Source organism: Chelon labrosus, assembly GCF_963514085.1.
Source record: "Chelon labrosus genome assembly, chromosome: 12".
Taxonomy (NCBI): Eukaryota; Metazoa; Chordata; class Actinopteri; order Mugiliformes; family Mugilidae; genus Chelon; species Chelon labrosus.
In genome coordinates, this window is record NC_140345.1 from 24,409,463 (window position 1) to 24,432,581 (window position 23,119).

The window sequence follows — 23,119 nt, forward strand, 5'->3', positions numbered from 1 at the left end:
CTAACCACATCTTCATAAAAATGAAGACTTTTTACTTTAATCACAAATTACTTTGATTTATTGCGAACGTAAAGAGACTGCTTCCTATGTTGTGTGATGCACTGCAGTTTGAGTTGCATGTCAAACCACAAGCGGAACTTCCCCACCGTCTCTTCGTGCGCAGGTTGTGACAGTTTGTCTCTGTTCTTGATGGAGGCGTCTCTACTTCCCTGTTGTTGTTTTTTTTTTGTTTTGTTTTTTTTGATTCACATGAAAGTAATTGGAGACTGGAGCGTTGCACTCCTTTAAGTGTTTTAGTTTGTGTTTCTGTCTGTTGTCTTCTTTATGTTGTGGTCAAAAGACATACTGTACACCGGTGACAATAAAAGAAAAAAAAATTTATTTGAGGATTTTGAGGATTGTGTACATTATTCAGTGGCACACGCTCTGTAGCAGTTTGTGTGAAATTAGAAACTTGACCAATGTCCAACATGGCGACATTTCCTTTTTGAAACTGCTGGTTAAGGAGAAACGTAAATATGGGAAGCTTGTTGTCTATGTGTGTGATAATGAAACTCGGTTACATCAATGCATGTAAGATTCATGTGGAACTGGTGTGTGAACTCCATAGTTTTCTTTGGCCAGTGATAACCCTTTTAGCTGCTGACTCTCTGAGTGGAGTTGATATGGTCTTGATAGAAAATTGTAAAACTGTCTGGAGAAAGCCTGGTCTTTTTTCGTGTCTAGAAAATCCATGTCAACCCAGAGTAGAGGCAAAGATCAACACAAAAATCAAACAATTTAGTACTAATACTTAATTTGTTTTATAGACAAATAGTTACATTTTTCATTCAGTGATGGACTTTGGTTCATTTACAACTAATATCTCATTGCTTAATAAGTTACTGAGTTTAGATCTTTGGTCAAAAAAAAAAAAAATCTTAAGAAAGTTTCTAAAAAGTTTTTAAAAAAATGCTGAATACACTAAAAATGTCTTTGGTTAAACTTTGCAAAAAAATAAAAAACAAAATAATAATAATAATAATAATAATAATAATAATAGTAATAATAATAAAAAAAAAGAAATCCGGCATTGGATGCTCGAAGACATCTTTCTGGTTGTTCCGAATTGTTCTTGCTAGTTTTGAAGACAGTTAAATTACCTTTTCGGAGGAGGACGACTGCCAAAAATACAGAAGAAGAAGAAGAAAAAGAAGGAGACGCAGAAGAAGAAGAAGAAGAAGAAGAAATTGACATTGACGTGACGCGATCACGTCAGCAGGGGGCGGTGCTGTGCTTGAAGCCCGTTGGTTACAAACCGTTACCAATCAGCGAGGAAGAATGTGTTTAGAGCGGACCATACTGATTTAAACTAGCCATCTTGTATGCGAAATACTTGGGAGATTACGTTTTTCTTTACTAATACACTTCTCCTCTCCTCTGCACACCAACGGAAATTAATTTCAATTTAACTGCGAGTACATCTTTTGGAGTGTTTTTTTTAAAAATCCCCCGGAAATGGCAGAAAACACCGGTGAGTGTGTCAGCTAATGCTAGCTTCGTGGCCTGGTATCGTTCATTTAAGCTAACTGTGAGTACTTGAGTTTATGCAGTTACGCAGTTTTGTAAAATTAATAACTACTTTAAAAGGAATAGCTCATGTTTGCTCAGTGGCTCATTAGGTTATGATTTGTTTTTTTAGCCAAATAGTTGTAGGTGTAACACTGAAAGTGCGTGTCCCGGTGGAAGTTAGCTTAGTTGAGATGTATGCTGTACCAAGACAAGTCCAAGTAAAAAAAAAAAAATAATAATAATTGTCGTGAGTTTTAGTCAAATACGCGAATGAGTAAACATTAAAAACCAAAAGCGTGTACGCAGTTACAGTCGAGCACTAAATATATTTAAGGTTAATCGCGCGTCCTGCTAGCGGTCAATTGCAAGCTACGTCATTGACGGCTAAAATGATAACACGGAATAGTTCAGTTCTTAATTAACATGTTGTTTTTAGAGAATTAAATGCATCCGGAAGTAAAGTTAAAGAAGAGTTTACAGTCCACGACATATCAAGCTTAATTTTGAATCGATGTTGTGCCGGCATTTTGCAACGTCCGCACTTTTCACCCAATAGAAATTCAGCTGAGTTCAGTTTTATTTATGTAGCGTCAGTGACGACAGAAAGTGTCTCAAGCCAGAGCCCGAGTCCTCCAGACTAAGCACTAATGTGATGATGGCAAGGAAAAACTCCTTTTAACAGGAAGAAAACCTTGAGCAGGACCTTAGGTTCACATGGGGGGACCCATCTGATCAATGCCAGCCGGGTAGAGACAGTAGAGAGCAGCAGGAGGGATGACATTTACATAAACATCTGTCATGCATACATCTGACTAAAGCATATATATATAGAATCTAATCGTGATAAGGTATAAGATGTATGATGAATATAAACAAGAGCATAAAACTGTTAGTGGCGTTAGTAGTTCTATGAGTGAGTGAGCTGCCATGATTGAATCATAGGAGGCATCATAGGCCTGTTTTAGAGCTATGCATTCAGGTAGGTAGGTGTGGATAACTGGTTCCACAGGACAGAGGCCTGGTAGCTGATAGCTCTACCTCCCATTCTACAAACTCTTGGAACCACAAGTAAGCCTGCACAAGTCCCATGTTTACAGTTCAACAACACCGGTGAAGTAAAGTGGAGTCGGTGTGTGTTTAGATGATGTGAGTGCATTCTACACACAAGACTACTCTGATTCACCAGAGAATGGACATGGGCCTTCTGAGGGTGTCCTGTGGTGTCTGGAAACAGAATGTTGTTAGTGGGGGCCTTTGGGTCCTATGGGTTGAGGGGAGGGCCCTCTGTGGATCATCCCACAGATACTTGATCAGTTTGGCATCTAGTGAATTTGGAGGTCAGGTCAGGAGTGTCATTACTATGGGGTGGGGGGTGTCTGGTCTGGTCTGGGTGGGTGCTACTTCTCTAAGTAACATCCATGCCAGGTCTAAATGTTTCCCAGCAGAACATTGAATTGTCACAAGATGGTTTGTGTTATTCACTTCACCCGTCAGTGGTTTTAATGTTGTGGCTGATCAGAATAAGAGACAAATGTCATGGTAAGTTTTAACATTTTCTTTTTTTCTTCTCGTCATTTTTAACAGAACAAAGTGAGGCAAAGAATGAGAAGTCGTCACCTGGCCTGACAGACCTGGAGAAAGAAATGGCAGCCAGTGCATATGATGCATTCTTGGTAAGTCCTCTACTTTGATTCATTATGTACTTAAGAGATATTCACTTTGCAGCTCTGATGCCGGCCGTCCACCTCTAAAACAAAAGAAGAATAAGTCGTCGTCTTTGTTTTCTTTTGGAAAACTTCACTGCAAGGAGTAAGACGTTTTATGGCAGACATAAAATAAATAACCACACACGATTGGGTTTGTGGCTGAAGCCCGATACCGGTCGGGTTTAGATTGACCCTGATACCAGTCGGGACAGCCGTAGTAGTAGCAGTAGTAGCACTAGAACTAGTAGTACTTGCTTATTCAGGGGTCTCAAGTATAATGCTAATTTTTATATGTCAGCTTGTAGCACAGATGAGCACATCAGACATTTTATGAATTGTGTGTGTCTGTGTCCTTCAAAGACCAGGAATTATGATGAGTCCCTCAAACACCTTGAAGCCCTGCAGGAGCTCAACAAAGAGGACCCAAAGGATCCAAAGATTGCCATGAATAAAGCAGTTGTTGAGTTTTACAAAAGCGATCAGACCACTGTGGGGACGCTGAAGCAGACGCTGATGGCAGTGAAGAACCAGGTAATAGATAAAATATGGATCATATTTTTTCTCTTGCTTTTACTTAAAGCTAAATTTATTTTCAGTAAATAATCTTGGTGAACACAGCACTTTGTTTTTTCGCAATGTCTTGGATTATGTGTAATTCTTTCAAATGGTATACTGCTTGTACTTTACCTACACATACCAGTTTTTCCCAATGTAAGTGTCCCCTCCCCTGATCCTTAAGCAACGTATTTATTTTCTCTGCTGCTCTAACGTCGACAGTAAACACAGAAGTTACAGTTTGTTGGTAAACTGGTTTGTGGTACGCTGGTACTGGTGTGACACATGAGCGGCGTACCATCCCGGGGCAGCATCATTTAATCTGTTACGCTACTCGTATCTTTCAGGTTCACACATCAGGAGAGGATGTTGACGGTTTGGATGATGTTGAATTCAGTGTTCTCTACTATAATCAAGCCATCATCCACTATTACATGCGTCAGTACTCGGATGCCATCCTCATAGGGGAGAAGCTCTACCAGTTTCTGGAACCGTTTGGTATGTTGTGCCTTCTCTGGATTTATTATCATTTGCTTCTGATGTGATTTGCAATTTATTATCGGATAATTTAGCAAGGACTAAAACCAGGGGTGTCCGTTATATTGATCGGTAGTGTAGGTAGATTGCATGTCAATGGAAAAAAAATATGTTTTAGATATTAGTCTATCATTTATCTGCTATTTTAACATAACAGAGCTGTAGATGTCAGCCTTGGACTTAAACTGGCGTTGCAAAATTCCCTTGGTTGAGAAGCTAATACTCAAGGTGAAATGCTAAGGAGACTTGATTTGTTGCACCACAGATATTTGCTGTGCTTGGAATCATTTATGCAGTTTTGTTATTTGTTTTATGTAGATTATTACTGAAGACATCAAAACTATGAAAGAGCACATGGATTTATGTAGTAAACTAAAACGTATTACACCAGAATAGGTTTTAGGTTATTTTAGGTCAGAGCAGCCACAGATATGTTGCTGTGTTCAGAATCAAATTCTCCTCAAGCTCGTGCAAAGTAATACGCACCTGTTTTCACCTGAAGTGAAACCAAAAATCTTCATCATCAGCAAGTGGAGAGAAATAATGTTAATACAGGGTTAAATGTAAATGTACTTTATTTATATAGGACCTTACATCGACTGATCGGTGAACCAAGGTGCTTTACAACAGATTAAACAACGATTTAAAACACACCGGAAAGCAAGTACAGTAGTAAAACAAAGCTAAAAAAGAAACTAAAAACAATAAATGAGAGGATAAAAAAGCAAAATAAAAATAGAATTAAAATAAATATAAAAGTGTCACCACACTACTGGGTACTAAAAGCCATTTTAAAAAGATGCGTTTTAAGTCTTGATTTAAAAAGGCCCAGGTCAGTAATGATACGCATCTCACTGGGGAGCTTATTCCAGAGCTTAGGTCCAGAAACTGAAAAGGCTCGGTCTCCCCAGTGTTTAAGTTTTGACCTGGGCACTTCCAACATGAGTTGATTGGACGACCTCAAAGTTCTGCCGTTATCGCGAATGGTCAGCATCTCAGATAGGTAAGATGGGGCGAGGCCGTTAAGAGCTTTAAAAACAAACATTAAAAGTTTAAAATGAATTCTAAAATGGACCGGGAGCCAATGGAGGGAATAGAGAAGTATAGGGAATAGAGAAGAAGAGTTATGTGCTCTCGTTTTTTGGTGCTCGTTAACAGACGGGCAGCTGCATTTTGGACAAGTTGAAGACGGCCAACAGAGGACTGGGAGACACCAGTATACAGGGCATTGAAGTAGTCTAGTCTGGAGCTTATTAGAGCGTGAATAGCCTTCTCGAGGTCATGACGGTTTAAAAAGGATTTTACCTTTGCCGGAAGGCGCAGTTGAAAAAAGCTCAACTTGACAACATTGTCAATTTGTTTGTCGAATTTCAAAGAACTATCAAAAATCACTCCTAAGTTTCTTACCGTCTGACTGGCAGTTGAAGGCCAGGTACCAAATTCGTTAGACACAGATTCTCCAAACACAATATATTCAGTTTTATCTTCATTTAAGTGCAGAAAATTTTGGGCGAACCACTGTTTAATGTCCGCAATTCAGTCAACTGAGGTACTTTGTGCATTACCAGGCTTCAGTGGCAGATAGATTTGCAGATCATCTGCATAACAGTGAAAGGATAGGTTGTGCCTGGCTATAATTGACCCAAGTGGTAGCATGTATAATGAAAACAGAATAGGGTTAGGGTTAAAAAATTAAATGCAATAGAAATGTCATTGGAAATGTTTATTGTTGTGTAAAATGTGTGTTTGATTTGCCTTTAATCTATTTTTTTATGTAAAAAAAAAATGTAGTATTTTAATACGCAGTTTGGCATGGAGTCATTGTGTTATTTGTCCTAGAAGAGAAGTTTGCTCAGGCTGTCTGCTTCTTGCTGGTGGATCTCTACCTGCTCACCTTCCAGCCAGAGAAATCCCTCCATCTCCTGGCTGTGATGGACAAACTCTCTGTACAGGGGAGCACCAAAAGCAGCAAAGGAGAGGTACCCTTACCACTTGTCACCGGAACTTCGAGCGCAACTTGATTCATCATTAAATCTGTTGTATTGTTTTATTTCATTATCTTAACTGTGCTTGACACCAGAACAACAGTTCAAACAAAGACGGAGCAAACCAGAAGGCAGAGTCTGCAACCATGATTGAAGCAACCAAATCAAAAATGCACCAGGTAAGACCTCCTTTTCATAGACTTTTAACATCCACTGTTACTGTCTGATGATCGTAACCGCCCCTTTTTTCCTTTTTTTACAGTACAAAGTGAGAGCCTACATTCAGATGAAATCATGCAAGGCCTGTAAAAGGGAGATCAAATCGGTGATGAACACGGCGGGGAACGTGAGTCATTTAGTAAATATCTGCTTTAAAGGAACCGTATGTAAGAAATGTATTTCAATTAATCATAAAATGGCCCTGATATGTCACTAGACATGAAGAAATCATGTTCATTTCAAATACTTATATCACTGACAACAGTGGTCCGGCCAGGATATTGTCATTTAAAAGTGAAAGTTACAGCCCTCAACTGTTGTTGATGTTGTCATGTTGTGTTTTGGCCTGAGGCGCCACCCTCAAGCTATCTACTAATCACGAAGTCAGTAGAGTTTCGTCTTCCGGGTTGCCAGCTCTGCTCTAGTTACCGCAGCTGCAGCTACGAACGTGTCGGATAAAACATGTATAACGTTACTAAACCTAAAAGACCTCGTTATGAATCCAAAATACGTCGTGACAAAGTGCGGAATGGCGTGGAATTGACCCTCGACTTTTGGATGCTATATTCTACCATGTTTGTTGGTATAGGCTAAAAGCCCCGTGCTTCCGTACATACAGACAGTGGATTTTCCATGGTCGCCCGTGCTAAATGCGTTCATAAAAAGCTTTACATCGCACCACTAGCAGGGTATGAAAACAATCTATGTTCCGACTGAAATGTGGTATTACAGCACATCTTCACGAAATATTTGGCTAATCGCCATTAGTAAATTTTTGCGATACATAATTACTTCGCAAAACATCTCTCATGAAGCATAAACTTTATTAACAGGAAAAAAAACTTACTGTGTAGGACTCGTCACTTGCCGTTGGAAGCTCCTTGTAGCAGCCTATGTTCCTGCTGGATCCTGCAGCTTAGCTGGCAACCTCGAGTCAGGGGGCAGGGGTAGGGGGAGGGGATACACCGTTCTACAGTATTTTGAAAGTGATTGCAGTACCAGTTTTGGCCACAATCCTACATACGGTTCCTTTAACTCTGCTCTCACCTTACTGAGAAATCTTACTCAAACAAAATATTTGCCCTGCTGCATGGCTGCTTCCACCTCCACATGCCACTTAGCACAAACAAACCATAAGGAGTAGTGGGATATTAGCTAGCCATGTTCTCTGTTTTGTGAATGAATCCTGTCTTTTTATACACATAAACCAATTATACCATTTAAACTTGCTTTATCTAATTAGATGAAATGCTGATGGCATCAGTGCACAGCCTTTTCCGATTCTCTTTCTCTGACGCCTATCTTCTGTCCCCTCCATCAGTCGACGCCGTCACTCTTCCTCAAGAGTAATTTTGAGTATCTAAGAGGAAACTACCGCAAAGCAATGAAGCTACTGAGCAACTCCAACATCGCAGAGCATCCAGGGCCCATCAAAACAGGTGACGGCTGGTTTCCTCTGATAACCCTAACGTGACAAAAGCCGATTATGTTTTGGTTGGACTCTGTAATTATTGGATACGTGCAGCTTACTGGATCACTCACACGTCCCGACTTGCTTCTTTCAGGTGAATGTGTTCGGTGTATGTTCTGGAACAATCTGGGCTGCATTCACTTTGCGATGGGGAAGCACAACCTCGGCGTTTTCTACTTCAAGAAGGCACTGCAAGAGAACGACCACATCTGTGCACAGCTGGGAGATGGCAGAAACACTCAATGTAGGTCACATGCTACGTGCACAGTGCTTGCACCTCCCATAGGCAGCTGCATTGATCCTAAATGAATATCTATATATTGCATATATGGCTGTTCGGTCCCGGATATTGCCACATGCATAAGTGTCTCTGTGCAAGACACTGAACTCTGAGTTGCTCCCAGCGCTTGGTACTGGTGTTATATTTTTTAATGTTGCTTTGTCCTCCATAAAGTCAGTCTTTATTGTGTTCCTTGTGTTTATTGTTGTCCCATTCTTCTTCTTTCCCAGATAAAAAATTTGCAGGTATCCCCATGTGTGCTTTACTAGCCAACAAGCGCTACGAGCTGCTCTATAACTGTGGTATTCAGCTGCTGCACATCGGCAGGCCTCTGGCTGCGTTTGAGTGTCTGATGGAAGCAGTGCAGGTTTATCACTCCAACCCTCGACTGTGGCTGCGGCTCGCAGAGTGCTGCATCTCTGCCAACAAAGGGGTAGGACTTTGTTTTGTAGTTTTGAGCATTTGCATCGTTTTGTTTGTGCTTTGGTTTATTTTTTAAGTACTTGTTGTTTCGTATATTCTTTTATAAACCACTAAGACATACCCCTATATTTATCATGGTCTTTATATTTGCAGGGGTTGGAGCAGGAAAGCAAAGGTTTGCCTTGTAAAAAAGGTATAGTACAGTCCATCGTGGGACAGGGATACCATCGCAAGATTGTCCTGGCATCCCAATCTTCACATAACACTATCTACAGGTCAGTGTCAAACCTTGGCCTAGTTCGCCGTCTAGCTTGGACCGCACAAGTGAGACTATAGATTTAGATATTTACATTTACCGTCCAGCAGAGGGCAGCAGTGCTACTGATAACTTTGGTTTACGACACTACAGCACAACTCCTGAACCCTACCCAGAGCCCTGCAACACGTAGACTTGCTGCAGTACTGGGGTACACACACAAACTGCAATCAGGACGCATTTAAAACCTCAGAGCACACAGTCTGTAGGTGATCTGGGCCGCATACTGCCACATTCACAGCAGTCTGACTCAATATCCTGGGCCACATTAAAGGACCACCGACTCAGCTGATTAGGATACTGTTGGCAAAAGACTCTAGGGGGTCTTCACTGAGCTCTTGACTGAAACGCAACAGATGAGGACTTAACGACGACTCCCAGACTTTCGTTTTCATTCGTATTCATTTTTACAGTTTCAACACTTACTGTTATCTAACTAATAAATGATCTGTCATTTGTGTTTGTGCAGCGAGGGCCAGTCAGCAGCCATCCCAGTAGCCAGTATGGAGTTTGCAGCCATCTGCCTGAGGAATGCTCTGCTACTGCTGCCTGAACACCAGCAACAAGACACTAAGACAGAGAACAGCTCCAAGAGCTCCAGTCAGTCGGGAAGCATCGAGAGCGGCAGTGAAAACAGCGATGCCTGCAGGTCGGTCGTGCTTCGCAGTCCCACACATTACATTTGTGTTTTATGGCACAAAAGATGACGTGAGAGGTTGGAGTACAAACCGTTCCTTGAAGAAACTATGGCAACTGTGAACCAAAGCATAGAGACAAGACAACTGGAGTGGCTTCAAGACTTCAAGTCTATTTGCACGGGACTAGTTTTACCTGGGGCCCTCTAGTAATTTGTAATAGTTGCAGAGGTTGTTTTTGATCTGTGACTCAACCATGTCTGGAATTTGTAAAGTAAAAATCACAACGCCATGCCTAGCAGGTCCTGTGATAACACTTTTATTTCTTTATGCCTCTGTACGGCATAAATAGTTTTACAGCTAAGAACAGCTGTACTTAACATTTAACATGATATTATGACATTTGCTTTAACATTTGATTTTCCTAATTGCAAGGAATTTCTGGAGTTGAATGTTGCACCTTTGATGAGTTGCGATTCAGTAGAGTTGTTGATATGTGTCGTGATGGATGATATTGGTGGTGTTTTGCAGTGGGAAAGCTCAGGATGCCGACAAGTTTTTGTCTGCCGCCCCGTCATCTCCTCTCAGAAAACAGGAGGTAGAAAACCTCAGGTAATGAGACGCCGATGTCACCCCAAAACATCAACCATTCATCAGCCTTGCAGAATAACCTGTTGAACCCAGAGTTTAAGTAACTTGTTTGATGTGTAGGTGCTCCATCCTGGCCTGTAGTGCCTATGTGGCGTTGGCACTGGGAGACAACGTGATGGCTCTGAACCATGCGGAGAAGCTGCTCCATCAAACACGGGTGTCTGGATCGCTCAAGTAAGTGCAGGGTCTGTCTTTTGAAAGGAATGCAAGCATCTGTTTTGTTACGGTTGGATGAGTATGATGGTTAAGATAAGAAGAAGTGACAAGAAGTGTTAACCTGGCACTCATTAAACCAGTGCACTTCAGTTAACATGCACCACCTGAAGATTAGTGATGATGCAGGCAGCCTCAGTGGTGTTGTTCTGGCTGCCTTGTAAATTTAAGTCCAGCATCTGATGGAATATACACGATGCAGTGCCATAGAAAATAAATGCATGCTTCTTCTTGGCAAAAAATCTTCCTTGGTACCACAGTGAAATGTTGGTATATTGTCCCAGCATTAAAGAATAGTTTCCTACCTTGGATCACTCAGCCTCCTCCTCTGTGTGTGTGTTCAGGTTCCTCGGTCACATCTACGCCGCAGAAGCCCTCATCTCAATGGACAGGATCTCCGATGCCATTGCTCACCTCAACCCGGAGAACGTCAACGATGTGTCGGTGGGAGTGCCGACCAGCGAGCAAGACCAAGGTTTGTGGTTTTCACACTTGACGAAACATATAGTCTTGTTTCCTTAAAGGTTTATGTCGTTGTGTAAATTAAGGTGAACTAAACATGTTTTTGTCAACAGGGTCCGACAAAGGAGATGAGCCAGTTGAGTCCTGTGAGTTCTTTGTTTAATCCTGAATGCATAATAAAAATCAGAGCAGCATACTGGGACAAAAAGGACAAAATATCTATAATCGTTCTCTGTCCTGTGTGCAGCAGGGAAGCAGACTCCTTTGTGTTACCCCAGCAGCGTGACATCGGCCCGGGCCATGATTCTCTTCAATCTGGGTAGTGCCTACTGCTTGAGGAGCGAGTACGACAAGGCCCGCAAATGCCTGCATCAGGTAACCATGGAAACACCTCCACCTTCACTTTCCTGGACGTTTTGTGAAGTTGTAAATGTTTGTTATGTTCAGGATTTTAAGGTTGTTTTTTTTTTTTTGGTCTAGAGGTGAGTCGGAGGGGTTGTTATTGATGGTGCTGAGTTGCTGCTTGTTTTTATACAGGCTATACATATCTGCAGCTCACAGTATGTAGCACATGAGCTGTCTGTTCTCAGCATATGTATTCAGGTCAAGAATATAGATTTCATTGTTGCAGAACATTACTTTATTACATTCTACTGTGTTTTTATTAGCGACGTCATCAGAGACTAGTCCGTGTCGACTTTTATTTTTACCACATGAAAATCTACTAATCATCTAGAGGTCACTCAGTTGTGATTTGTCTCGTCTTCGTCCAGGCTGCGTCCATGGTGAACACCAAGGAGATTCCACCTGAAGCCATCCTGCTGGGCGTGTATCTAGAGCTACAGAACGGTAACGCCTCCATCAAACACACCGTCTTCTTCTACACACCATTTGAGCATGAAGTTGGTGGAGATGATATGAGGCGCTTTGTCTGTGTAATCTAACACACTGTTCGTAACATTAGGTCACAGTATCTCAGTAATCCTAAAGTTTTGTGGTTTTTTGAGTCTTTATGAATTTTCTTTTACTATTTACACTGTTCATTGCACACTATTATAGCCCAGTGACATCAGGAGTTTAATAGACCAGTGAAAAGCCAAAGGGTTAGTCATAAAAATGGCTATATTTAAACTAAAAATTCTCAAAAGTAAGGAGGATTATGGAGGGGAAGCCATTTAATGCAGTATTCCCTAAATCTTTATCATCTTAATCGTATAGTACAGCCCATAGCCTCTGTTCAGACCTTCGCTGTAAGATCCGATCTGGCCAATCTGATCGTAAGCGACCAGCTTTAGGTTTAAGGTCAGGGCTTTGTTTGATTCCAGTCCCCAAACCGTGGGGCAGGTGCATCGTTACACCCCTGCTGTTCAGGTGTCGCCTTGAATTGTGAATTAATAAAAGAATAATAACGGTGTCACTAGTGAAGCCACCCTCACACCATCATCGCTCCTTCTCCGCATTTCACAATGATGATTCCTTTGCAGCAGTTTGGACACGAATCCTTGATTAATCCAGTCTCGTCCACAGTTCATATTGAAAGACACCTTCCACTGTTAAATTAGTGATGCAGATAACTCTTGTGTACCTGTCCTCCGCGTTTTGAGGGTTAGGATTACCAGACTTTCCTTTGTTTGTGTGCGTGTAAGCGAGGGTTTTAATACTGGGAAATAATCTCTGAATCTCGTTGTGTCCTCAGGAAACACTCAGAGTGCGCTGCAGATCATCAAACGGAACCAGCTGCTTCCCGTGACGGTCCAGAGGGTTTCTCCGGACTCTTACAAGAAACCCATTCAGCCCTTCCAGTCTGTCCAGCCCATCCAGTTGCCCTCGCCCTTCACACAGGTCCAGCGTAAATGAGTCTCCGGCACATACCTCAGAAGAGTCTTAATATTTATGAAGCTACCTTCCCCCCCCCCTCTCCCCTCCCCTCCCCCCTCCCCTCCCCCTTGAGCTTCCGGTGCCGTATGAACTGCAGGTGTGGCTGTTTAACTTATGAGGCGTCCACTGACTGAGACCAACTGGCTTTTTATTTGACTGAGGAATTTGTGTGTTGTCTGAACAATGGAAATAAATTTTATTTACTTAAGAAATGTGACTTTTCTGATTATTGCCCGGCAGGCTATGAAAGCCACAGTGGGACATTAAGGCACCTGTGCTGTAGGATGTCCAGGGCTGTCCCCTGGCCCAGTGACAGCTGTGATAGGCTCCAGCTATGTCTTACAGGTTTGGTAACTTAAAGAAATAGACAATCTGACGATCACACTTGCCGTAGATGTCCTGTTTTTTTATTTCTATACACAATAACTTCTTTTAATGTGAATAACCGAGGATGTACATAATTATACATGTACATTTTCTACGAGACAACGTGTTTTTAATCCCCATTTTACATTTCACTGCTTCACAATTGCAACTCTTCTTGTGACAGAGGCCGTTTCAATCCATATTAAGTGGATCCAGCGTGGTGGTTCAGGCGTAGGGATCAGTGTGGATGCAGGCGTGGTCAGACTAAATCTGTGATTCTAATCCTGAGTGTTGAAATTTTGGTGGTTTGCTCACTATGTTAGTTCAGTTTAGTGCTCGCTGCTGTGCCCATTTACCTCAACAAATGGTTAAAAAATACTTCTTATGTGTGGACTGACGGGCGTCCATCCAGCTCAGCTCTTCCAGTCCCAGGGGACCCACAGGTCTCCGTCTTCCATGACCGAATAGAAGTGAGAAACGCAGATGTGGAGGCCCTGCATGAGCGGCGAGCGCAGCTCCAGCAGCCGTTTGCAGCACAGGATCATCTGGCTGGAGCTGACACTTGGCTCCTTGGAGAGGCCCCTCAGAGAGAGACTCTGGAGGCAAAGCTTCACCGCAGCATCTTCCTCCTCCTGCAACCTTCACACACACAAAGACACACAAGGTAAAATGATCAAAGTGTGGTGTGATATGAGTAGAAACTGTCTGGATGATGAGCAATTACTTCAACTATACGATAATGAACTATAACTTCAACACTTCACCAGTAGCAGTCATTTTATTTGAATTTTATTTGATCCTCTACATTGGCATCTTGATTTTTTTTTTTAAATATCTTTTTATATTGTTATTTCATTATATTTATATTTTATCTCATTGCAACTGTCACTTTATAGGAGCAATTGCAGCGAAAACAATTTCCTTGAAGGATCAATAAAGTTTTCAGAATCTGAAATTCAATCATTATAGCAACTTAGTCACCTGTGATAGAACTACTATTGTCACTGACAGTTTTGTGCTCTTGTTTATATTATTTTTCAATCTCTCACATCAACTATATCTTGTACTTGCATCACAATTGGTTTCTACATGCACGCTTTAGTCAGATGTTGGTCTATCTTGTTCCTCCTCTTCTCTTTTTCTGTCTACATTTCTGCATAAAAATGACTCAAAAACATCAGCACATTTTCACACAAGTCCTAAAAGTAGACAAACAGAACCCAGTCAAACAAATGAAACAGAAATATTAGGCTTTGGTGTTTGTTTATGCAGGAAAATGGCCCAATATTACATATATGCAAGGTGAAAAAATAAAGCCACATCTAGGGTTACAAGTTAATTTCAAGGGGTTGCATGTGGACGGTCAGGTGACCTAAAAGTGTGTAAAAAGAGCAGCGGTCACATATATAGTCAGGAGGCTGTGAATAAAGCTTGAGACAAAAAAAAAATAAAAATCAGACCAGGCAGTGAGGGGAGTACATTCCTGTAAAGCTGCCGCTGCTGTAGGCGATGTAGTTATTGATTCATTGCCTCAAAAGTACAAAAACATAATATTTCTGTTTCGTTTTTTTAAGCGGAAATGTACCCCAATCAGCCACAACAATCAAACCGTTTTTATGAACTCCAATTTCCAAAGTCTGATGAAGCTTTTGTCGTTTTTCTTTGGGAATAACGTAAGAACCTGGTCGTAGTGTTGATGCTATCAGGAGCTAATTATTTCTTGCAACAGTGTAAGTTTTTTTAATCTCTGTTCACATGGCTCCCTGTGAATACAAATCCCTGCATAAAGATATTCAGATAGAGTTGGAGGATATTTGTTATTTCTGTGTTAAACTTACTGGTTTTTGCATTGGGTGCGATGTCTGGCCTCGGAGGCGTGGTTCTGGAGGAAGATCTGCAGTTTGGGAGGGTCATAGTTGGTGGGGATAATGAAGTGCCCCATCTCATGGAGACTGGGTTTAGAGTGGCCACTGTGACGGACACACACACACACACACACACACACACACACAAAAAAAAGACTTAACTGAAAGTTAAGAGCATGTTTACGTGGTGTTCATAGGGTAAAGTAATATGCGTACTTCTCCAGCAGGATTGTGAGGCCCTGCAAGCTCCTGGGGTGCAGGCGAAGCCGCTGGGAGATCAGATTTTTGTGAAAGGCGTTGAGGGTACTGTAGTGGTCGGCAATGGGTTTGACTGGATCCAACCTCTCAATGTGCACCACTTGGGTCCCACCCAGGAGGAGGCTTATCCTTTCCTTCAGCCAGTCTGTCTCGTCCTGTAGGCTACAATAGCTAGGTAGGTGCTCAAACAGCTGGAGAACAGGGCAGAGGACGGGTCAGAAAAAACAAAAAGAGAAACCCCACACAGTATGTGACAGCAGGACGACTGACTGACTGCAGCTGCATTACTTTGGTCCACTGGTGATGGACGTCCATGGTTCCCAGCATGACGTGTCCAGAGACGTTCATCCCTGACTGGTCAGCAAACACAACAGTATGTCCTAGACGGAAGATGAACGAGCAAATTAAAGGGGAAGTCATGTACGTGGTTTCAATGACCAGAATCTGGGGAAAATACTTGTCAACTAAGTGACTTGCATCTTGACAAGTAGAAAAGACCGGAGAAAGGACAGTTTCCTAGTAAATCATGACAGTGAACCAGCACAAACTAAAGCAGTTCATCCCTTAAACAGAATGCATTGTTTGTTCCCTTCTGTGACAAGTCAAGACGCCTACTACTAAATAGGTCTACACCAATCAGCCACAACATTAAAACCACTGACAGGAGAAATAAACAACATTGACCATCTTGTGACAATTCAGTGTTCTGCTGGGAAACTTTTGGACCTGGCATTCATTCATGTGGATGTTACTTAGACATGTAGCACCCACCTAGACCAGACCAGGCACCCCCACCCCATAGCAATGACACTCCTTGATGGCAGCAGCCATCCTCAGCAGGATGCAGACTCACAAAAACAGTTAAGGAACAACTACAAAAACATGAAGAACAGCACAAGGTGTTGACCTGGCCTCCAAATTCACTAGATCCCAAACTGATCAAGTATCTGTGGGATGATCCTCAGAGGTCCCTCCTCTCAACCCATAGGAGTCAAAGGCTCCCCAGTAACAGCATCCTGTTACCAGACACCACAGGACACCCTCAGAAGGCCCATGTCCATTCTCTGATGAGTCACAGCTTTTTTGAGGATTCACAATAATTCACTATCCGTTACCTCCGTTATATTTGACCGGGATATGTGCTTTAATTCACCTGTGTAATATTGTCAAAATGAGGAACATCTCAACTCAAAGTGATGCTAAAAAACTAATTCATGCATTTGATTCTTTGAGGCTGGACTACAACTGTAATTCAGTATTATCAGGTTTTCCAAATAGTTGTAACTGATTAAAAATGTTGCAGTGAGAGCATTGGAATTAGGAATTAGTTTTAGTTCCTCTTCATTGGCTTCCTTTAAAATCCAGAAGATCCTATCCTGTATCCTGTACCATATCATCCCAATAGATCACTTTGTTCTCAAAGTTCAGGCCTACTTGTGGTTCCTGGAGTTTCATAACCATTGCTCACACTTGAAAATAATAAGTCAACTTTTATTAAATATACTTTAGTAAGGAAGGTTTCTACCCCATAGATTAAATGTTATTTTCTTTGCTTCCTTCAGTTTGTAAATAAGCTGTGGTTCTCCCATAGGATCTGTGCATCACCAGGTCCAAAATGAGTGGGGACGCTTAGTTTAGGTGGATGTGGTTTGGGTGCTAACTGCATGGAGAGGTGTTTGGAACCTGTAATTGTCTTTTTTCTTTGTTTCAGTTTATCAGTGGCATTGCATAGGCTATAATTTCTTAAGTTATACAAGTTGGAATATTTGTTCTACTGTATTAATGTCACCTGTGTGCAGTGCAGTGACTTTCCAACGAGACTCTTTACCTTTTAGGTTGATCAGGGCCTCAGGGTTCTGCTGGGACAGTCGCTTTAGACTCTGAAGCTGACAGCACCTGTGAGCCACTCCCCAGCTGCGCTGCCACCTGCACCACACAACTGACGTCACCATAACAGTGTAATATACACAGCTGCTAACTAGTTCAAACACAGTCTTGAATGTTCTACTCTCTTATAACTATAATCTGTATAATCCTATATAAACTTTCCACTGCGCCCCAAAGAATTTCTGCATAAAGTGATTTAAAACAAGTCGTGAAAGTAGACAAAGAGAACCCAAACAGGTAATGGACGCATATCCTGACATTTTCTTTTATTATTAGATCCTTAGGATTAACTTAACTCACTGCTCAGTATCCAGCCCTAACTAGGCTGACTAGCTCAACAACTTGTTCATTCAAATAAGAGACATGCTCATTCAGCAGCTCCCACAGTACTTATCGTAGTACTCGGTGTAAGGGGAGTAGACGAGCCGAGTGTACCTGATATCAGCCAAACTAAATCTGTGGCACAGTTCCTTCTTCAGTCTGTTCAGCTCTGCTCTCAGAGGAAGACTAGCACTGTGCTTCTTCGTTGCCTCAGGTTCGTTGTTTTTCAGCCACAAGCTGACAAAAAAAAAAAGACAACATGAAATCACTGAGCTGAGATAAACTAAAGGATTTTACTTTTAATTTCATAGTTGCTACACACGAGACGGCACATTACAGAAAACTGTTGTCACTGATGTCTTGTGCTGTGACAAACCCACATGATATCTATGCAGCTTTTAATCATCTTTTAACTTGTTGTTTTACTGTTTTTTATCATGGCTGTAAATGAGCCGTGCTGTCTTAAGCTGTAGAGAAATACATAAGTAATAGTCTAAAGGGTTTGACTCAAGAAAAATTTCCAACATCTTCAGCAACACACCAATTTTTCTAATCTCGACACCCAACACACAGCGGTGTTTGTGGTTCTGAAACAGCAGTAGCAAGCACTTAATGGTTTCCAGACAGCAGCTGTTTGCATAATTTTCTACTGCAGCCCTAATGATGTACTTGTTAATTTGCAAATAAGGTGCAGAACTTGAGATCCGGTCACAAATAGTCACTTGAGACACATGTGTAGATGCACTCTAATGCCAAGTGAGAAAAGGTGTACTTCAGTACAGAGCAGGTGAGCAGCAGGTGTGTGTGTGGAGAGAGTCTGGGAGGGAGGGAGAGATGCTTTCAGGAGCAATAGGAAAAAAACAACGCATTGTTTGAGACGTGCACGAATATTTCCGATTCGTTATGAGATCGTATTAGACCCTGGCGGGCCTAACATTGTATTGTAGTGTTAACATTGTATGGAAAACCCTGATTGAATTGTGTTGTGTTTTTTTGACAACCCTGTTTTGTCAGTGGGTTAAATCCAAAATTACCACACAGTTGTGAAGCAGACAACCACACACCTTTCTGAAGCCGTTTCCACAGAAACCGTTAAAACGTTAAAACAATCATGAATGCATTAGTTTTTTCACCCAAGTTGCTTAAGGATATTTTATCCCAATCTAACTTGATATTAAACCAGAATAATTAGTGTTTAGAAACAGGATAAAGACCAATGTTCAACCTTTTATCATTTCTAAAACTGCACATAAAAACTGTTGATAATCAGTCACTGGTTAAAGCCTCGCCCTGTCTCTACACTTGCTCTGCTAGATTCTACAGTTTTTCAGCATCACTTTAAGACAGGATGTTCTTTTTTTTTAAATTGCACAGGTGAAGGAAGACAGTGGTTCCTGTGGTTCCTAGAGTTTCAAAAAGAAGAACGGGAGACAGAGTCTTCAGTGGCAAGGCTCCTGAGAAGTAGGCGCCAGAGGTAAACACGCTTTCTACTTTTAAGGTTAAGACTTAAAAAAAACTTTTTGAGCTTGTAGTTAGGACTGACTCAGTTGACCCTGGAGCATCGCTTAGGCTGCAAGGGGATTTCCCATGATGCCCCGAGCAACCCAACCTTCCTGCACACAACCTAATTTTAGACAAACAGCAATTACTGTCTACATCAGGGGTCTTCAACGTTTTCCAGGCCAAGGACCCCCAGACTGATGGAGAGATGGAGTGGGGACCCCCTACTTATGTATATGTGTATTTAAAGACACAACTGACACCGAACACATCAGGAGGGTAAACAACAGTAGAGTCAGGTAACATGAACGATACAGAGATTTAGATAAAATCGTTCAACTTTTAATAGTTATGAGTTAAAACCTCTGAGATAATGGGATCTGACAAAAGTTAATGCTTGATGGGTAGCACATAAACCAACATGATTAATACAGGAACGGGGTAAAGGGGGTTTACAATACATTAGAAGTCACTGCAGACGTCTGCTGCCTCTCAAGGGCAAAAAAAAACATTGTGAAAGACTCCTCTCACCCCGGCCACCACCTGTTTGACCTCCTGCCCTCTGGGGGGCGATACAGGTCCATAACAACTCACACCACCAGACTACTGAACGATTTATTCCCAAAGCCTTCCAGTCCCTCAATAAACAACAAAATCCACCTCAACATTTTAAATTCTAATGCAATATATTCAATATTTATCATTTAATGTATGTTTATATTTTATTATTCTTAAAAGCAGCACTGGGATGGATATCTTGCAATGTCGCTGTATCATGCAAACATGCATAATAATAATGACTTTTCTAATTTCTAAGTAGCTGCTCCTCAGTTTTACTGAATTAGCATTGCTAATAACTGTTTGGCATGTGTGAGACATGATTTCTTCTAGTTTAAAGTTGTATGAACGGGTCTAAATACAAGTTCTTTGTCTGTGTCACAGATGTAGAAAGAGTTGCAGGTCTGTGTGTCTGCTTGACCTAAGGCACGGCTGAGCACACACATACAGAACAGATCTGCCACAGTGGACTAGCTGTAGGGGTAAGGATGAAGTGTGAGGGAAAAATTTAGGTTGCGCTCGAATATAAGTGGATGCAGTAAACCTGACTCATCCTAATGTAGAGTTAAGGTCCAGTGTTACCAACCTGAGTGTAGGCTCCACTCTCATGGCCTGCTGCAGTTCCTCCTCAGGGTCTCTGTAGCCAGTAAAGGTGTAGAAGCTTTTATCCCATTTGATAGGTCTGTAGAAAGACAACACTGTCTCTGGTGAACTTCCATCACTTGCTTTCATTTCCTTAATGTGCTCCACGGGGAGGTTGCAGGATGTCAAGACGCTCTTCACCGTGCTCGAGACGTCATTTGTCCGGAGGGTGAAACTAACTGACCGGAACCCTGAGAACCAGGTGGAAGATTTCAATCTTCTGAAAGCAGAACTCACCGGGATTATGAACGATATGAAAAGGTGACTGTACCTGAAGTGAGACGGTCAGGCTGCTCATCGCTGCTTTCCTTTGTGTCCCTCATGTAAAAGGTGAGCTTCGTTGGCTGAACGAAGCGGGAGCCAGGCTTCTGCAGGTTTTCCAGATAGCCATTTAGCCTCTTCAGTGAATTCTCATTCACCTCCTGCAAAAACAGCGGTTCCTATATTATATTTGATGTTGATGTGAACTGAGCAGTTTTCCAAGCAGCTGAGGTTGTGATAAGAGTGATAATAGTAAGGTTGAAAGATACAGGACTATGGAAATGATGCAAATAATCATGATTAAATATTTTAATCTATTGACAGCCCTAATTATGTCGACCAACAAAGATCATTCCAAAAACAAGTCCCATAATTGTCAAGAGGTCACAAAGGAAAAACAAAATTGACTGTTACAGCGAGTCTTCTTTGTTGGTGTTGCCCTGTGCCTGTCGCCTCCCACACACACACACACACACACACACTCTAACACTTTGAATATAATGAAAAGACGCGCAGGAAGCCTACCCGTTCCCTGGGATATTGACCAAAGAAGTCTGGATGGACCGCAAAATAAAATGGTCTGAGTGCAGTCACAGCCTCCGCCCCTGACAGAGGTCTTTGGTGGATTGAGTGTGTGGCCACACGCTTCCTCAGTAGTCTACAGGAAAAAAAAAAAAAAAAGAAATTCATGTCAAGTGTTTTTTTAGTCATCTTGGAGACACTTCTACGCTCGGGACGCAGGTGCAGAAGTGTGAAACGCAGGACTTCCAGACTAAAGAACTCTTTCTTGTGTATATCCTGCTCATTCACCTGTATATACATGGTCTCACCTGTACATAGGGTTCATAGGCTGTAAAAAACAACCTGCACCATACTACTTGTATACCATACTATCTATGCCACGTGCACTCACTGCCTATTGCACTTCTGGTTAGATGCTAAACTGCATTTCGTTGCTCTGTTCTGTACCTGTACATGTGTAATGACAGTAAAGTTGAATCTAATCTAATCTAATCTGTCCCATTGCCATCAGACTCCTCAACAGCTGATAGGGGCTTATAATCATGGGCTACCTAATTTACAAGTATGGTAAGAAAAGTAAAACAAAAGTAAAGGCTTATTCAAACATGCAAAGTAGTACTGTAGTAGTGTCTTTAGTATTACCTCAAGGTGCATCGCAGGAGGGCGTGGACAGACATGGTCCTGCTGCGCAACAGCTGATCATTTATCCATGACCTATGACCTCTGCCGCCAGCTCGTCTGCAGTCACGACAGCAAAGTAGTTAGAGTACAGTGTTTTTTTTTTTTTTTTTAATTACCCAGGGTGCATCAGCAAAGTATTCATCCATTCATTTAAGGTAAAAGTTCAAAGTCTGCACCAGCAAACCTGCAGTAAACAAATGCATCTCGAAAAACTAAATATCCCAGAATAAAGCTGCTCTGTATATAATCCTAACATTAGCATAAAATATCTACATATACGACCTGCACTTAACCCACTGGATGACACACTATCAAAACAAATATCAAATTACTGCGGCCTTGTTTTGCTAGGACACACAAGGTAACAGCAACCAAACATAGCTCTTTAGTTATCGCTGCTGTAGCTAGGACTTAGCATTAGCATTAGCTTGTTGGGCATTTAGACTGTTATTTTCTGGCTTATAAGAGCTCGAGAATAGTCGCAAGTAAATGCGAATGGTAAATTATTAACTGACATAAATCAGCGAGTCGACTCAGTGTCCTGTCATGACCGCACAGCAGAAGGGTTTAAAGCTAAAGTGAAATGTTTGGATTATTTCTCCTTCTCCTTCTTCTTCTGTTGCTGCGGTTTCTTCTTCTTCTTCTTGACAAACCACCACTGCCGCTATTAGCGCCACCAAGCGGACTGGAGGGCGAAGGTGCTGCAGCGTCTTCCAGGGAATTCTATGGGATGAATTTGTTTATTATGGAAGCCCATTTCCGCCACTTGATATAAAAAAAATTATGAGATACTAAGTCATAATTATGAGATACTAAATCAAAATTATGAGATAGCTAAGTCATAATTATGAGATACTAAGTCATAATTATGAGATACTAAGTCAAAATTATGAGATAGCTAAGTCATAATTATGAGATACTAAGTCATAATTATGAGATACTAAGTCAAAATTATGAGATAGCTAAGTCATAATTATGAGATACTAAGTCATAATTATGAGATACTATGTCAAAATTATGAGATAGCTATCTCATAATTATGACTTAGTATCTCATATTTTTTTTCATCAAGTGGCGGAAATGGGCTTACATAGGTTTTTTTATACGTATCTTCCTTATAATCTTCTGAACTGCACAGTCCCCCTTGCAATATTTTCTTTTACTTTAAATGCATCTTACTTTATTTTTTTTATATTTTTGTATTACTTTTATTCCATTGTATTTGCTCTGTTAACTAGCAACTTTCACTTTATGGGAGCAACAGCAACAAAACAATTTCCTTGAAGGATTAATAAAGTATTTTGATTCTGATTCTGATGCAACAAAGCAACGCCCACAACATGACGCTTTTACTTTATGACGGTTCAGAAAGTCAT

General features: G+C 41.4%; 2 protein-coding genes across 4 annotated transcripts; one reads left to right on the forward strand and one right to left on the reverse strand.

The window, feature by feature from the left end:
* The first annotated feature begins 1,330 nt into the window (after positions 1-1,330).
* On the forward strand, positions 1,331-13,088 carry cnot10 (CCR4-NOT transcription complex, subunit 10). 3 transcript variants are annotated; one of them, XM_084556890.1, is made up of 19 exons: positions 1,331-1,513; positions 3,136-3,224; positions 3,618-3,788; positions 4,160-4,310; positions 6,189-6,328; positions 6,430-6,513; positions 6,597-6,680; positions 7,875-7,992; positions 8,119-8,268; positions 8,535-8,737; positions 8,881-9,002; positions 9,513-9,692; positions 10,210-10,290; positions 10,390-10,503; positions 10,887-11,017; positions 11,118-11,150; positions 11,252-11,379; positions 11,778-11,853; positions 12,701-13,088. In XM_084556890.1, the coding sequence occupies exons 1-19, from the start codon at positions 1,498-1,500 to the stop codon at positions 12,859-12,861; spliced, it is 2,232 nt and encodes a 743-aa protein (XP_084413016.1). In that variant the 5' UTR covers positions 1,331-1,497; the 3' UTR covers positions 12,862-13,088. The 3 variants fall into 3 exon arrangements, with proteins under 3 accessions (XP_084413016.1, XP_084413018.1, XP_084413017.1); XM_084556892.1 differs by having other exon boundaries at positions 11,255-11,379; XM_084556891.1 differs by having other exon boundaries at positions 6,192-6,328.
* Positions 13,089-13,091: 3 nt separating this feature from the next.
* tcaim (T cell activation inhibitor, mitochondrial) lies at positions 13,092-22,378 on the reverse strand. Its single transcript, XM_084556899.1, has 11 exons — positions 22,259-22,378; positions 21,705-21,800; positions 21,066-21,198; positions 20,551-20,701; positions 20,224-20,470; positions 17,694-17,816; positions 17,200-17,297; positions 15,660-15,751; positions 15,330-15,562; positions 15,087-15,218; positions 13,092-13,887 (listed from the first exon to the last, which is right to left on the reverse strand). Exons 2-11 carry the CDS (start codon positions 21,737-21,739, stop codon positions 13,662-13,664), a joined length of 1,470 nt encoding a protein of 489 aa, XP_084413025.1. The 5' UTR covers positions 21,740-21,800; positions 22,259-22,378; the 3' UTR covers positions 13,092-13,661.
* Between the last annotated feature and the right edge of the window lie 741 nt (positions 22,379-23,119).

Bases quoted from the DNA above. Each gene is read 5' to 3' on its own strand.
- cnot10 (XM_084556890.1), top strand. The intron at 3,225-3,617 runs GTAAGTCCTCTA...TGTCCTTCAAAG, and splicing joins GTGCATATGATGCATTCTTG to ACCAGGAATTATGATGAGTC. The intron at 11,380-11,777 runs GTAACCATGGAA...GTCTTCGTCCAG, and splicing joins CCCGCAAATGCCTGCATCAG to GCTGCGTCCATGGTGAACAC.
- tcaim (XM_084556899.1), bottom strand. From the start codon at position 21,739: ATGTCTGTCCACGCCCTCCTGCGATGCACCTTGAG. The intron at 15,563-15,659 runs GTAATGCAGCTG...CCTGTTCTCCAG, and splicing joins TCCATCACCAGTGGACCAAA to CTGTTTGAGCACCTACCTAG. The intron at 15,219-15,329 runs GTACGCATATTA...TGTCCGTCACAG, and splicing joins CTCACAATCCTGCTGGAGAA to TGGCCACTCTAAACCCAGTC.